The 16,937-nt window shown below is 44.3% G+C and overlaps 1 protein-coding gene across 1 annotated transcript in view; it reads right to left on the reverse strand.

Annotated features, from left to right (window-relative positions):
* Positions 1–418: 418 nt before the first annotated feature.
* Positions 419–16,937, reverse strand: part of FN1 (fibronectin 1) — a 53,423-nt gene continuing 36,904 nt past the window's right edge. The window contains exons 29-45 of the mRNA XM_026852414.1: positions 16,377–16,541; positions 15,592–15,747; positions 14,697–14,810; positions 12,711–12,980; positions 10,645–10,832; positions 9,459–9,546; positions 9,103–9,279; positions 8,778–8,867; positions 8,377–8,556; positions 7,744–7,833; positions 6,396–6,862; positions 5,685–5,823; positions 4,110–4,274; positions 2,761–2,886; positions 2,060–2,166; positions 1,726–1,836; positions 419–1,266 (exon numbers count right to left, since the gene is read on the reverse strand). Coding sequence (XP_026708215.1) covers positions 1,192–1,266; positions 1,726–1,836; positions 2,060–2,166; positions 2,761–2,886; positions 4,110–4,274; positions 5,685–5,823; positions 6,396–6,862; positions 7,744–7,833; positions 8,377–8,556; positions 8,778–8,867; positions 9,103–9,279; positions 9,459–9,546; positions 10,645–10,832; positions 12,711–12,980; positions 14,697–14,810; positions 15,592–15,747; positions 16,377–16,541 — 2,708 coding nt within the window. The 3' untranslated portion in view covers positions 419–1,191. The remainder of the gene's footprint in view (positions 1,267–1,725; positions 1,837–2,059; positions 2,167–2,760; positions 2,887–4,109; positions 4,275–5,684; positions 5,824–6,395; positions 6,863–7,743; positions 7,834–8,376; positions 8,557–8,777; positions 8,868–9,102; positions 9,280–9,458; positions 9,547–10,644; positions 10,833–12,710; positions 12,981–14,696; positions 14,811–15,591; positions 15,748–16,376; positions 16,542–16,937) is intronic.

A 16,937-nucleotide genomic window follows, 5' to 3' on the forward strand; every position in this document is an offset into this window, starting at 1 on the left:
TGGACACATCCAACTTTCACTAATTTTGGCAGCTCAGAGACTGAAAGCATATTTGATTCTATGTATCTAAGAGTCTGGCTGGACCGAGAACCATCTCTTTACCTCAGTTCATGTCTAAAGCAAGGACTATTTTCCCTTCCCTCCCCCCGCTCCCTCTTCCACCTATTCCCACCAAGCAAGCCTCTGCCTCCTGCAGCGTGGCATACATACTCAGAGTGGCTCTGTGAGCTGCCGGGGCAGGGGGTGCAGCTGGAAGTCTTTAATTAACAAACTGCTCTACAAAGATTCTCTTGAGGTTTACTTCACGCTTGATTGAGATGTTTGTTCCATCTTGTTTCAAGTCAATGTTACTCCAGCTCAGAATAATAATCTTCATCCTAGATTCCATGGTAGCAAAGAGAATCACTTAAACTACATGTCTGGTTTGTAAATCTTTTTATTAAAAGAGTTGTTTTTTTCTTTTCCACAGTAGTAAAGCTTTGGCACTTACAGTATAAAAATAATCACTGATCATAATTACACCAAATTCCTCTTTGTCAACTGCATACTAAGTGTCTTCAATACATTTTATTCCCATATAAAAACACTTGAAGGTCAGGGGAACAAAACTGATAAATAACAGTATGAGATATAAAGATACAGCTAGAAAAATACTAGGATCATGGAGAAAGAATTAGGACTGTGCATATTTTAAATATCACAGTGATTGGATTTGCTGTTCCTATCTTATTGCTGGCTGCACGCTTATGTGAAAGCAGAAGTGTTTGGTGGACTTTCCTATTGCTAAACTTCAGTAATGTTGTACTCAAATGTTCTTTGCATAGCATGGGAACCTTTAATTTCTACACCCTCCCTCCCCCTTAGTATTTTGATCTCCCACCAATTTGTGATTCAGCATCTCCCCACTTTTTTTTTTTTCTTTAAATTTGAAAATACTGACTGGTATTCAACACTTTGACCAAAACCAAAACAATCGCTATCAATCATGAGAAAAGTCTGAAACACTCCAAGAGTGGCGCTTGGAGAAGCCGTGAGTTGAGCTTAAGCTGGGAAAATGGCTCCAGAGCAGAGGGCCATTCTCAAAAGATGCAGTTTTGCTAGCATCACTCCAGTTTGGATGGTAATGGTGGCAGATAGGTATTTATACTTTGGTTTGTCTGTTGCCATGGCCGCAAGAAGTCTTGCTGGATGTTACTTTCCCCGTGGATGTTGTGTGTCTGCCTGTACATCTAGGGGCATGAAACACTCAATTGGGCAGTTGACGTTCTGTCGGGAGGGAAGGAAATCAGTTAGCACTCTGTCCTGCAAGGACGGACATGTCTGTGGTGTGGTTTGGGCTGAGAATTGTTGCCAGGCCACGCAGACGTTCAGCTTTCTCAGCACAAAGCACACAGGTGGTGTACAGCAGCCAGTGAAGACAAGGAAATCACTCCATGCACTACCGCCTCAGCCAGAGCATGCAGGCGTGGCCCAGCCCGAGGAAACCAGACATCCCGCTGACGTGAGCGTGGTGCTGAACACTGTGTGTGGAAGTGGGAGCTCGAGCGTGCATTCTGTGCTACGCGGAGCGGTGCTTTGCTGGGCCAGTGGCCATCACATGGCACCTCTGAGCGGGCAGAAAGCTGCCACGCTGCTCTCGCCCCTTGAGCCCTCTACAGACCCCGCAGATCTGTGCCACAGACCAGACTCGCAGTAAGGGAGGGCGGAGAAGAAAAGTGTACTCACAGTGTTTGTGGCCTGGTGGTACCTCTGTGTAAACTGTGTGTAGGTATGGCCAGCAGAGCCTTCAGGGGCCACCTCCACACTGGGTCTGCGGCAGTTGTCACAACGCCAGCCCTAGAGAAACAACAGGTGTGCACGCTGGTCAGAGCATTCCTACATGTGGCTATAGCTCCACCAACACCGGGGAGGTTGCTCCCTTTTTACATGACACAGGCCCCGATGCCAGTACTTAAGCTCTCCTACACCATCATCTGCCCTGAAACCCCAGAGCCTTAGGACCGTGCTCCAGCACAGCCTCCTCTCCCCCATCCCTGTATGCCACGTCCCTCCTGCTTACCTGCTGTCCCCCATAGCAAGTACAGGAGCAGATGGCCCCAAAGTATTCCTTCTGCCACTGCTCTCCAACTTGGTACATCTTCCCATCATCGTAGCACGTGGTCTCATCTGTGGAGGGACAGGCAGAGCTCAGCTGCAGGGCCTGTGCCTGGCTTTAAGCATTCTCAGAGCAGCTTGGCGATCAGAACTGCTCAGAGCCTCCGGCCAGTGCACTCTCCCTGTTTGACTGAAGGCTCATGGACTGGCAGGGGGAACATCAGTCAGTTTTATAGCTCTCCAGCTTTAAACTAGAGCATGAAGGTATTTGCCTGACAGGAGCAATGCAGTTTAATTCACAGTGTGAAGTCTAGAGGATCTCAAGGCAACAAGCCCTGCAGAAAAGTCCTGTTACTGATTAGGGTGATCTGCACCACTTAGTGCAGTGACATGTCCCTCATGTGTGGCTCCAGGGCCAAAGGCAGATAGATGCTGAGTTTGCTGTGACCTTAGCTAATGAAAGGGTTTTCTTCTTTTTAAGCTCAGGAATGTGAGTTTTATGTCTTCAACTCTTGTGAGAACAGATTCAATCTGTCACCAGTTCAGTCTCCAAAACCTGCATCGGACACACTGATACTTTGCTTGCCCCCATGGCATGGCCTTAATGGGAACAGCTCAGAGATGCTGCAACTTCTGGAATGGGAGCTCAATTAAATTAACACTTACGAGGTTCACACTTGAATTCTCCTTTTCCATTTCCAAGGCAGGTGCAGCTCATCATCTGGCCATTCTCGCCCTGCCGGTCCCACTTCTCCCCGATCTTGTAGTTTACACCATTATCGTGGCACCACTCTGGAGCAGGCAGAGGAACAAGAGAAGCAGGAGTTACCCCCCATGCTGCAGTGATACAGCGGGAGGAGAACAGCTTGGGGTTGTCTCAGGAACTAACAGAGGGGTGGGAGAAAGAATCTTTTCAGCTCATGGAAGTCCCAAGGAGGAAATGGGCTCCTGATGGAAAGTGGGTTCAGCTCCTGCAGCTTTTAATTGCTGAGGACTGTTACAGCTCTAGGAAAGGGCTAGAGGCTCTTAGGAAAAGTGTAAGTAGGATGTAACAAAGAGTGGTGAGGCTTGGCTAATAGGACAGGAAGAGAAATTAAAGGGAATTTGATAGACATGGGGTAAGAAGGGAGAGAAAAATATTTTAAATGCACTTTTTTGAGCAAATCCCCAGTAAAACTGTATCACGGAGACTTGAAAAACACAATGGGTAACCATGTGTATTAAATGATGAAATATAAGTATTAATCCTGTAAAAGAAGCGTCTTCCCTGCAGTCAGTCCTCTGAGTCTATGCAAATTGCAGAAATACCCTCTTTGCTCAGCTTAGTCCACAATTTAAAAGCATGATTTAAATTAGTTGGATATGTGTTGGGTTAAACCACTCAATCACAGACTTTTGGTCCATTCCCTTACATGAAGTTTGATATTCTTCCACATAAACCACACTCCTGCAAAGAATAAAACTTAGTGCCCTGGTGGAGGTGTCACCTGCTTGACAGAGCTTCAAAAAAAGCAGCTGACAAAATTAGAAACCTAGTTCTGCAAGATGCTTTGCAAACACTGTCTGCAATGCAGAACAGACCTTGTACTTGCTGTAATACCCACTGAAATCCACACGAGTTCTGTCCAGCCCAATGCAGCGATGTATATAACTAGATGAAAAGTCAACCATAATTTAATACTCAAAGCTGTCATCTTAAATGGCTACTCAGATGCTGTTACTTAGACATCTTGCCTATCTCAAAACCAAACATTTAACTTTAGTGAAAAAGCCAGTACTTATCAATACAATATTGATTGTTGCTGATGCAGTGAATGGCAATACCAGATAAGCTGCACAGCTCCAAAGCAACCAAAGTTTTCCATCATTTCTCATGATGCAAAACACCACTTTATTTTAAAAACTTATGAGCCTGCATTCATTTGCATCATGTTTGGACCAGGCTGGTTCTGTCAAACATGCCATTAGTGCTCAGGGACCTCGGAGACAGGGATGGGCAAAAGCAAGCTACTCACTAGAAGAATCGCATCTGAAATGACCACTGCCAAAGCCTAAACACTGACACCAGAGCTTAAAGCCAGTTTCAGATAACCGCTCCCATTCCTCGCCAATGGAATAGAAGGAGCCAGTGTAAGTATCAAAGCAGGTGTCGTCTGCTGGCTGGTTCAGTCCTTCAGACACTGGAACAAAAAGAGAAGAAACGGGCATCACACACAGCAATAGGAACTTCTGAAAGAGAGAATGTTTTTCACTGAATATACGAGGTGGGTTTTTTTCCTCACAATATCATGGCAATAAATGGAGCTACCCCATGGGCATATACTTCATGGTTCTGTCAGCAGTCCAGACTCCCTGTGATTTATTTTCCATTTGCATGTGTCAGAGCAGTGGAATGATAAAAAAAGCCTGACATGATGGCTATTTTCATTTTGATTTGTCAAGTTTCAAGCAAGCGTGAGGTTTTGCATTTGCTGCTGGAGAGCAACAACCTGACTTAGCCTGTTTTTGAGAAACATGCTGCTTGATACTGGGGAATGGCATGGGCACTTTTTGGGGGCACTTCAGATTCTAGCTCCTGGCAGGGGAATGGCAGAAGGGGACCAGACCATGATGCTGGACAGACTGATTTCCACCTTAGGTGTGTGCCACGACTGGAAGGTGGGTGTTTTACAACCACCAGTTCAGTGTATGATAAACAGGGTCAAGAGTTAATGCTCTCAGTTCCATCTGTGACAGAAAACTGGGGTGCTGGAAGAGCAGAAACAGCCTTATTTCCCAGGGCAGTAGGAGGCTGCATGGAGAGGTTTAATGGGTAGATAAATTAAATCCTTAACTCTTCATTTCTTTTCCCATCCTATCCTCCTCTTCATTTTGACCTCAAAATACACACAGGAGGAGATGGAGGGAGCAAAAGAGCTGTTGACCAGACCCCTGTGCCTGTAAAAGAAAAGCTCAAGTCCCACAGGGTGTGTGTGGGCTCTGGGCTTTCCAGCTGTGGCAAGTGCCTCGGACCACAAGTACTTGTGGTTGGTCACATGGCTTTTAAATGCTGCCTGTTTGTGCTTCATCAGCATCTCTGCAGGCAGCTTGCCCTGCGGTCAGACCTTTGGGATGGTCTAGCGGTGCTGCTGGACAACAAACACAGTAGCAGTGGCAAATGACTGACAGAGCAGTTAAGCTGGCCACCAGCACCTTCCCACAAGCATGACGTGTTTTTGTGACAGCAGATCCTCACTGCTGGGCAGGAACATGTGATCCCCAACTTCCTCTGAGAGCAGCAAATACCAGATCTCTTGCTCGTCCTTGGGCACTGACCCTAGAGGAGCATATGGAGCCTCAAAGCACATTCTTCATGATTAGACAACAGATCAGAATAGTTTTAGTCACACTGTCAGTGTGTCAGTCATCTCAAACCAGTGGGTCTCACAAATTGCTTGTCCTCATGTCCTGCTATGGACTCTCTTTACCAGGAGAAGTTTCCTTTCTGAACTATTCTCAAGCCTTGGGCACCAGGCAGGTTGCCTTGAGTAAGGGAAATGAGGCAGGGACAGCACAGGTTCACCTCAACTTCATAAAAAGCTTTTACTTACCAGTATTGCCAACTGTGACCACCTCCTCCAGCACCTTTTGTCTCCGGTGATCTTTCAGGGCTTCCACTATGATGTTGTAGGTGGCCCCTCTTGTAAGACCAGTGAGCGTAGCACTGGAAGAAGTGCCAGGAACCCTGAACTGCAACAAGAGGCAATGCCAAGTCACCAGAAAGGGAAGAGTGATTACTCCTTAGGTGTCACCTCACTCATAGGAAAGACGGGGCATTTAGGTTGCCTTTGATGCTCTATACCATACTAGCACCAGCACACTGCCCTTAGACATTCTGAGAACTTCATAGAGTACCAAGTTAAACTTGACTACTCTGGGCTACGGTTCATGAAGGATATGTTATTACTGCCATTTCAGGGAAACAGAAACCAAGGGAGACAAAGAAGAAGGGCTAAGGGAGTCTTTGGCTTGAAGAAGTAGAACCTCAGTATCTGAAACTCCCAGTCATCTCCCTGAGTACCCTCTTCCCTGGCTGATACTGACAGCATTTCAAGGGCTTTCTGGTTTAGTAGTTTTATCCTGTAGCTTTCTCCATGAAGGAGAGGAGGGAACCTTCATCCTGCTCTCAGCTACACGTCAATGACCCTTTAAGCCAACCCCAACTGTCACCCCCTTAACACAGTAGAGGGCTGGACTCCTGGGAGACATCTGCCACCACAAGTGAGGCTCATGCCGTTCCTGTGCCAAGACAGTTCCGTTACCTGCAGAGTATCTTCATCCTGGCTGACTGGCTGACATGAGATGATGTATTCAGAGCTCTCCAGCAATGGCCTCCACGAGATGGTGGTCTGAGAAAGAGCTTCTTGACCCACAGTGTCGTTGCGCCTGGGCCCGCGGGAGTGAGGGTAGGAAGGTTCAACTATGATAGGCACTTGGTACCCAGGGATTTCAATCGCTTCATCTACGTTTGGTGGCTGCCGTCTTGACCCCGGCCTCAGAGGAGTTGCTGTAGTGGGTACAGGCCGCCTGTAGCCATGCTCTTCAAAGAAGACTTGTTGACCCTGGTGTCCTATTGTCTGCGGGTGCCCAGAGGTGCCTGGAAGTTGGATACCGTTTCCATTGTCATACCTATTGTTTGTGAGGTAAGGGGTCCCCTCGTCAATGGAAGGTACATCAAGAATGTCACGTTGGTTGGGGTGTGGTCCGGTAATCAACGTGGGAAGCTCATCTAGCCAAAGAAAGGGTAGAAGCCATAAAGCAAAGCATGGCAAATTAACAATGGTATATTAAACAGCCTGAGTGGCTGCTGTACACCACTCCAAGAATCAAAGATTAGCAATCATCCCATGATGCAACACACTTTTTATGACCTCATTGTGTTTGTGAGGATCATTTCTATCTATATATTTATATACTATATAAATAGTATATAAATATATATATATATATATTTATATACTATATAAATATATGTCTGTCTTTCATACATAGGCATAAGAAGTGTGTTGGTATGAAATTTTCATACAGCTGAGCAACAGTTTTGAACACTGCAACCCAAAGAAGCCACCACTGCTCAAATTGAGAAGAAGAAATGATTACAAGAGATATTCACGGGTTATCAGTTTAAGAAAAATCACTGGTGTGGAGTTAGAAGCTAGTTCCTTGATCACATTTGGATATACAGCTGGTATTTTGCTTGCTACAGGTATCTCATTCTCACACTGTGGAGAGTGTAAAGAGAAATGCACTGGGCAACACATTAACGGATTCTGCCTTTGATGCCATCATGTGCTAGATGGAAATGAGAGTGTTAACCCTGATTTAATTATCAATTAGGTACCCACGCGAGAATCAAGCACCAAGCATGTTATTCTGTTCTTAAAGTTCAAACACAGCTAAACATGATTAATGTAACTTCAGAATCTTACCTCTTCCATCCTAGAAAGGAAAATTTCCTTACAAAGCCTATTTGATTCATAAAAAAGGTGCGGCTGAGTGGTGTGAACAGGATATTTTAAAGAGCATTATTATTTCAGTCCTGATATTATATTCCCCAAGTGGAAGACATAATCTCCTATTGGCACACAACAATCCAGAGCTTTGTTTTACCTGTCCTTTTTCTGCCAATCAGTGGTTCACTCTTTTGATTGTTCTTCACAGCAATGATGTAGATTATATATTCAGTTCCAGGTTCCAAACCTAGGGAGGGAGGAAGGACACAGAGCAATCTTAAATTTAAGGGTTGCTTTTCTTTTATGATTATGTGTGGGATCTAAGGCAGAACAAGAGGTGGGTACAGCTACAGTATGCATATGTGCATTTTAAATCTGAAGTTTTCAGGACAGTACAAGTCTGAGCCCAGTCTCCTGCTCCTCAGAGCAAGTTTCAAATCTGACCATGTCAGCTGGGATCATGAATGCAGCAGACACAAAACATAATCTTCAGAACGTGTGACTGATGGGGGGCCAGTCATGGGCTTTTTTCCTTGAATGGATGACAGTTGTTTGTTTCCACTGCCACCACATCTGTGGATTATTCAAATCTGATGGCTGATCTGATCAGAGAAGTGCATTGTGTTTGTAGGACACATGTGCTTATAAAATCACTATCTGTCACTAAAGGAACAAAACTTTGTCTTTTTCTTAGCTGACCATCAACACATTTTATAATTAGGCCTTCTCCCTCTCTCTTCAAATTTAAGTGTTTCAGGTGAAGAGTTCCCAAACAAGATGAGACAGGTACCAGTAATAGTAGCCTCAGTGGTGCCAGGCCGGGGACGAGGCAGAACCTCCTTGGCTGGTGAGCCAGGTTTCTCATATCTGATGATGTAACCTGTGATCTTGGCTCGTGGAGGCTGCCAGGTAGCCAAGAGGGAGTTGCTTGTGGTTGTAAGGAAGCGCAGGTTAGAGGGAGCATCAATAGCTAGGTGAAAACAAAAGGAAAAAAGTCAAATGCAGTAAAGGCAAGCATATTCTTCACCCGGCCTGCATCTTCTGACACCATTCTCAACTCGAGTAAAACATATTACTGTAAATCATAGTAAGTATTACATGTGATCAGACATAGACAACTTTCACCTGACCGTATGAAATTTCTGCTCATGCTAACACACAATAAACAGTAAAGTCAGACAAGATCATTACCGGTGGAGGCATCAATCACTACTGGGGAACTGCGCGCATTCTCATTCAGAGTGTAAAGGTAGATCTTGTAGTCATTGCCAGGTTGCAAGCCTAAAATGAAGTTGAAACATAAATGTTAGCTAATCTAAAGAAGCCATCTATAAGGGGCACCAGAATATCTTTCAACTTCTTCTTGGATACTACTCTTTATGACTCAGATTATTTTTTAACCACCATCTGTTCCTACAGTATTTCTCACCAAGGAAATTCAACTGCAAAACAAGAAACCAGTGTACCTGCCAGTATGACCCTGGAAGCCACTGTACCTGAAGAAGACCTCACTTACCAGTGATAGTGTAACTCCTAACTTCAGGGCTGATAGTCCTTTGAATGGGGTTCTGGCCACTTGCCGGGACAGCATCAACTTGGAAGCCAGTGATGGTCTCAGTCTTGGTTCTCCAGGTAATGGTGATGGTTGTCTCAGTGGCATCTGTCACACGGGCTCTGCGAGGGGGACTAACATCTGCACCAGAAGGAAAAGGTCTGCTGTCAGTACTATGGGGATTGTGAATCTTACCAGCTAAGCATTTGTGAAGGCCTTTACCGGAGCTTTCTAGAGAGCCCCGCTCTTGAGATGGTAAGATCTCTGCCTCTGTAATCAGCACAATACTAACTGATCATTTGTGGAGGATCACTACTTACTTTCAAGAGTGGTGACCACCCCCTGGGCTGGTCGGCTGGTCAGAGAGTCCTTCAGGGCATACACGCTCACTTCATACTTGGTTGCTACCTAGAATGGACAAAGTTATGCCATGTTATGAGAAGGACATGGCACAGTGGGAAACACTCCTGCCCTCATTCAGTGTTTGGTGGAGCCACGCTTCTCAGTCGCCAGTTACTGAAGTACAAAACCTCAAAATAACTGAAATCAGTGAAGGATTGATGCGGCAATTCTAATTATTTCCAGCTGTAATCAAAGACTAGACATGGACCACTGATAAACAGTGCTGTTGATAATACTAATAGTGCACATGTGCACACCCAGGAGCAGAGGAAATCCTGGAAGAAGCTTATTTGTCATCCTTCATTTTGGAATCTGTGCTTCAAAGCTTATTCTTCAGAAAAACCTAATTTACATCCTGTTTTTCCTGGGGTTAATGGATGCCATTTGATATGATAAGGTCCTCTTGCTGTGAAAAAAAGAACAGTGGAAGTTACAGCCTGGTCTTTTGTCCTTGACTGCATCAGACCAGGAGTCCACTTAGATGAGAATGTTTTTTAAGGCTCATTTTTGAAAATGATTCATAAAACTCTTTAAAAACAGATCAGTAGCTTTTTAAGATAGCAGGAATCATAAAAGCAGTGATTTTCAGCCTTTTTGAGTTCAGGAGCTCCCAAAACGTTTCCAGTGGAAAAGATGTCTATATAGCAAATTCAAGTCTACTCACAAATGACTTGAATTTTTTAGTTACATTTTGCACAATTCTTAAAAATAGGCAATAGACTGCCAGAGCTCCCATTTCACAGCTGGAAAACCTCTGCATTAGGTTACTTTATCTGACCTCTTTTGTGAAAAATAAGTTAAAGCATTTTATTGGTTTCTGTTGATTGTGAACCTGATAATTTGCATTTGATTAAGGCATCCAATCTCTGTACTAAATGAGGAAGGGGAAAGAATGAAGATACAGCAGGCCAGTTCCTTGCCTTTTAAAAACTATGGTAACAAGTAGTTACAGCTGATGGCTAGTCAGACTTCAGAGTCAGACCCTTAGGAGCTGAAATGACCTACTCCAACTGAGGTTCCTGACCCAGAAACCTGAAAATGCTTCAAGTTCTTCTAACATCTCCTTCCCACAATGCAGTCTGCATTACAAAAGAAAAGAATTACCATTAATCCAGACACGACAGCAGATGTACTGTCCGGTGAAAGGTTGATTTCTTTCATAGGACCAGTCTTTTCTTTGGGATTCACTCTGACTCTGTAGCCAGTAAGGCGAACATTTGGTGCATTCCAGTTGACGGTAAGACTGGTGGGAGTTACCTGAGTAAACTTCAGGTTTGTTGGAGGTGGAATTGCTGCAAAAGTCCAGATTGGCACACAGTTAATTTAAAGATGACAGTCTTGAATAAACAATATTCTCTCCTGAACATAAAATGGGTTTACGCCTGAAATATATGGGCAGGAAAGTGGCATGCCTTCTGCAAACACAGGCATAAAGCACTGTGCAAAGGAACAAGGTATTCAGGAGGAGATTCTCCAATTTACCATAATGCTTTTTAGCAAAAATAAGGAGATCTTCATGCTTCAACCCTGAAGTTAGGCAAGTGTCAACACTTGCTGTGATATAAGGTGAAGGCTTTGGGAAGTCTTAAATCTGTAGGAGGACAATGTGTTTTTTTTCTCCTGCCTGTCTCTTATTCATCATATAGCTAATAGTTTAGTCCTGCTTCACTTGCCTATTTCTGTTCATTTCTAAAATACAATGGATGATTTACAAAAGTAAGTAGGTAGCAGGCTCAGGAAACGCAAAGAGGATATAAAAATACTGCAAATGCAGAGGGGAAGCATTTTACAGCCACTTACACAAGTGTAAATTACTACACAGAGAGCAAGGCAATGGAAAAGCAGAGCTGTGGTGGCCATAAGGCTCATCACGCAGGAGTCTGTTCATGAGCTAACACATCCAATACCTTTAAAACAAATGTTTGCATAAAAAAAAAAGAAGCGTCCATTAAAACATTTTCTTGCCTTACTGTTGGTAATCCTTGGGCTGTAAACAGGGGAAAAACATACCTTACCATAGTGCCCGCTATTAGCATGTTGTGAAGTTTTCTAATTTTACAAAGTGGAAATACAAGGTAATTCTCCCTTCTTGCTTTGCTCAGAGCTCAATCTGCCCATAAGAATCAATGGAAAGTCCTGAATGACTTCAGATATGTTTCTGAACAGCCCCCACAGGGTAAATCTCAGAGAGTGGGTTTTAAAAATTACCGTATTTGCATTTCTGGCAGGTAGTCAGCCAGCTGTTTCAATCATTACAGCACTTTGCTTCAGTTTAGTATAACAATCTGTACACTAGAAACCACTGTCTTCATTACACCCTTGAATTATAGCACCAACTTTTCATCCACAAATGAACAGGAGACCTTTATTACAAAGGTGCTACCTTTGTAATAAAGACATGTTTGGTAATGCTGGAAGCTTTACAATAGATACCATATTGCTGGAAATAATTTTATCTCAAGCAATTAACTTCCTTTTCCATTTTCACAAAGGAGTTTTAAAGGTATTCTACATGGAGTTGGATCAGACTGACACATAAGGGACTCTCATGAAGGGAGCATGTCCTCTTCTTGCAGAGGTGATGTGAACGCAGGGTACAGGCATGTGCACGGGCTGTAGTCCTTTGGGCAGTGCCAGTGAAGGATCTAGAGGCTCTGTGAGACCTGAGGGTTAAGCAATCTCCTAGCCCTTCATGTTGATCTTTTGCTCCATCCAGCAGCGAGGACCCTGAGGGATGAAAACTGCCCTCGTCTCTCTGTTGTTGGTGCACCTCTGCTTGAAGGTGCCCCGTATCCTACAGACAAGAGTGTTGTGAGAGGGCAGTTCACCGTGAATTAGGTTCCGTGACTATGACTGCACATTACTGATCCACTTGAGGATTTAAGGGCTGTAAGGTAACATCCCTTCTTTCTCTAGAATCATCTCCTCTAATCCTGCTGATCCTTCCTGCATTCCCTGCCTGCCACAATGCGTATGTACGCAGGCTGACTCGGCTGGCAGCCAGCTCTCCAGCACCAACTAATCCATCTCTCAAGTGTAATCACATCCCCTTGGCTGCCCCTGGGGCTTCCCCGGCGTGGAGCACCAGTTGCGCATGGAAGCACACTTCACCCAACAGGGCAGAAGCCACTGCTGCCATGGCCTGCTGGGTGGTGTAGTTAAAGGTGTACCTGTGGACTGGGTCCCAGTCAGGGGCAGGCTCTCCATGTCATCGTATATGGCAACGATATTGATAGTGTACTCAGAACCTGGCCTGAGGCCATGCAGCTCAGCAGTGTCTTCTTCGCCACCTGGGGCCGGCAATAGCTCATGGATTCCATCCTCAGGGCTTGAGTAGGTCACCCTGTACCTGGTGACTTGCCCCTGCGGGCTTTCCCAAGCAATTTTGATGGAATCAACATCCACCTCAGTGAATGTTAGTCCTTTAGGGCGGTCAATGTCTGTTAGGCAAATTAACGGTAAGAGGTTATGTGATAAAAAGCAGGTCGTGGGTGAGGAAAATAAAAAGCATTTCTATAACATGCAAAGCAGTTTTCGGTTTTGCGTGGGAAAGGGGCTACTTGATTCTCCTCTGTGCTGCACCTTGTACACATGCTTACACTCGTGCAGAGGCTGAGAGTTTGTGGATGCCAGACAGCAGGAAGGCAATCTTGGCCTTGTTGAAACCAAAAGGACTTGCGTTACCACCTTCAAAGCAGCCAGGACACGAACTCATAGCTAAATTTGAATCCCCTTGGCACTAAAACCCCTTTCATGCAACTCTTAGCAGCATCAAGCTACCTTAAAGTTGTCAAGAGAGAAAAAGAAACGGAAATTTTAAGACCCGTTTCTACCATCTGAGCCAATAACCAGTTCCTAGTGCTAGAGGCAGCCAGACAACCCACCTGACTTGGTCAGTTCAGATTCGTGCTGCATTTACTTTTCACTATTGTAAGCTGCTGTGCAAAGTGCCAGTTCAAGGAGAATCAGTCCCACTATTTTCTTTCATAAATTAATATCCAATTAACACACTTATCAAGAATGCAAATTACTCAGTATATTATATTTTAAAATCAATTAGAAACAAACTTTTCAGCTTTGTATTGAGTGCACAGGGAATGCCCACAGGTGCAACTGGGCTATATGCACACTTTCCAGTTAATCAGATTTTCCTAGCAAGGTAGGAGCTCAGTCCTAGACAGCATGGTCTTGCTCCACAGAAGTCTAGTGTGGCTACCACAGAGCTATACCCATTTGTTACATAAAATGGGAGGATCTAACATATCATTTTAATATTGGATCCAAATTATGCTTTTCTATAAGATTTTAACTTTTTTATTTGCCATGTTATATTAGTCCCGAATTTTCTACATTTTCTAGTTGGCAAAGGTGATTTTTATCCAGGAATTTGTTGGTTTGAAATCGATGTGCACTCTTATCCCATCTCTGCAAAGCTTCAGAAAAGCTCTTCATGTCTTTAGGACAATTCTGCAAGTATTTGGGGCTGAGCTGTGGTTTTGAATACAAGCTTGAGCAAGGGAATAATGTGCATGCAAATCCCTACCCCAGAGGTGTCCCTGAAAAAGTCACTTTACATCAGAGATGCCTCTCTGAATTACACATTCCCTCTTGCCTTCTCTTTGTGTCCAGAGCAGCACTGCTGCTTTGTATGGGCAGATAGAGCAATTCAAGGGCTGAGCTGTCCTTTCTTTTGCAGTGCTTTATCCCAAATTCTTGTGATTTCAACTCATGTGGTTTCCTTTACTCCCTTGCACAGGGCAAGAGTTCCCAAGCCCAGTCCAGTATTCCCGAGCCCTCAATAGTAATCACCTTTGCCACCTAGGTACAGAAAGGAGATCTTTGCACATTTTTTCCACTGATTGGCTGACAGCAAACAAAACCCCAAAAGACTTTGCGGCTTTAGTGAAAGAAAATCAGAAGCGCAGCATTTTGAGGGGGTGGGAAATTGCATTTTGCAAGTGTTTGAGGGAGAGGGACTGCATTTTTGCCAGAGGCTGCAATTCAGGGACATAGTACTTATCATAGGGCAGACCACTTCACATTCTCCTGGAGACTAGGTACCTGCCACTTACTTTCACTGGGAATGTGATAGTGCATGGTAGATTCAGACATCAAGAGATAAGCTTTGGTTTGTTACCATGAAGTGAAATACGTACTGGTGACAGCTGTTTCAACCAAGGGGAGGCTCTCTCCGTTCTGGTTCTGAGCATAGACACTGACCATATACTCAACTGTGGGCTGCAGACCTTCAATAGTCACTTGCGTTTGATCTGGTAGGAAAAAAAGACGTTAGCCCATCTGCAGCTGCACAAAGCTGCAGAGAACTGGCCTATAAGTAGCCTTGAATGAAGGGCCTATGTAAGCCATATCATGAATAAACATCGTTAAAACAAGACATAATTGACACATTGAGTTTGCCCTTTGCTTGCACTACGCTTCTCTGGCAGTGCGTGACAAGGCATCTGCAATTAGTACCTGCTCGAAGGCCCCACAGCTAAAAGGGGAGGTTAGCACAGTAGAGGAAATAAAGCAAGAGAAGACCAGACTTCATAATTTTCTGGGATCAGACTGACCATTAACCCAGCTGCATCACAGGTGTACCTGAGTACTGATCTCTGCGAGATCCCACAAAACACACCGTGTTCCTGAAAGCAACCCGAGAACTGACATTTGGCAGGCTCTAACATCCACAGGCCTGTAGCATACATGACTGAGTCTGTGCTGTGACCAAGGGTCACATTGTGTGACCTGCAGAAGGATTTCACAGGAAATCCAGTGGCATTTCTTTGAAATTTCAGACACTGAAGTTGCCAAAAACAAACCTTTGCAGGACAGTGATATCAAAGAAACATGAAGCTTTCAGGGCAAAACTATGCCCTAACTTCTCCTGGATGAAACCCAACTGAAATCAGCAGGATGGCAAAAAAAAAAAAAAAGCCACGAGCAGGAGAAATTTGGCTTCAAGCATCTGCTAGTACTCTATAGTATTGATTCTAGTGGTCATCGCGTACATTCTTTACAAATCTGGTGAAGGATGTCATGTACTCTTACCTGCAGGGACGTTTTTAGTTTTCGTGGGCCCATGTCCTTTCTTGGGGACAGCTGTCACCCGATACCCTGTCACTGGGGAGGTTGAAGGGAGCCATCTGATGCTGATACTGTTGTCCTGGACGTCAGTAACTTGCATCTGTGATGGTGTGTCTATTTCTGGGCAACAAAAACAGTTTTTTCTGAGTGTGTTGGTACAGTAAACCCTCCCTCCACTGTTGCCTCCTAAATTTTATTCTGCTCTTCCTTTTCTAGGCTGTGCTTCTTAGAACAGAAAATTCATGTTACTATTTCTTTGTCCCTTATGCTAGCCTAGAGCAAAAAGCCCTTAACCATGATGTGTGGGTGACTGACCTCCTATCAATGTTAGTTGAGGATTTTTCTTCTTTTAAAATCTACTAAATGCTTTTATCTGCAGCTACAGTAGGAGTAGGATTAGGCTATAACCAGATCAAGAGTGAGACAACAGTCCTGGAGTTAGAAAGTCAGGTTTCATTGGGATCGCATAACATGACAGTGCACCAGAAGCACCAGAGTTAAGCTAATAGTGACCCCATGACATGAAAGCCCAACGGGATTTCCACTCTGCAATAAGCAGTCAAATATGACTTGTATCCCTATCTGACTCCACAGATCTCCCTCCTCCAGAAGTCCAAGTCCATGATCCCCTTCTGTGTCATGTCATTATCATGCTGGGCCACCACAATACTCAGCTCCAAACAACACAAAGTCAACACAAAGATGTAATGTTTTTCCATATTTTTTTGTGTTGTTTAAACAGAGATCACCTGTTTTGTAGGTGACAGTGACTGGCTTGCTACTGGCAGGGCTGTCTCCACGGCCAGTTACAGCATACACGGTGATGGTGTAGTCTACACCAGGTTTGAGGCCAGTGATGGTAGCGGTGGACATGGTGCCAGGCACTGTAAACTCCTGCACAGGGCTGCTTCCACCTAAGGAGGGTGGGGTAGAAAAAGAAGTTTAATGGATCTTTAAGTGATATATTTTAAATCATTACAAAAACCAGAACAATCCTATGAGGACCCGGTTGATTTCAGTGGATCCTGGGTCAAAGTCTTTTTCAGACTAACCCAAGGAAAAGAATGAAATACATAAACAGAACCACCCCTAAAATGTTCAGAGTGCTCCAGATGCTCACTCATTTTGGTAGATAAAAACCGAATTTGCTCTCCTTTAAAAAAAAAGGCACCTATATTTGATAATCTTCTCTAAATATGCCACAAGAATCTCAGGAGATACAAGATTTTGTCTGCTGCTGTCAAACTTGCCTTTGCTATTTTCTGTGGCTTTCTAATGGCCTCAGAATAGAGCTTCTGGTCTGTGACTGG

The sequence above is a fragment of the Athene cunicularia genome (genome assembly GCF_003259725.1).
Source record: "Athene cunicularia isolate RWA chromosome 7 unlocalized genomic scaffold, athCun1 chr7_part1, whole genome shotgun sequence".
NCBI lineage: Eukaryota > Metazoa > Chordata > Aves > Strigiformes > Strigidae > Athene > Athene cunicularia.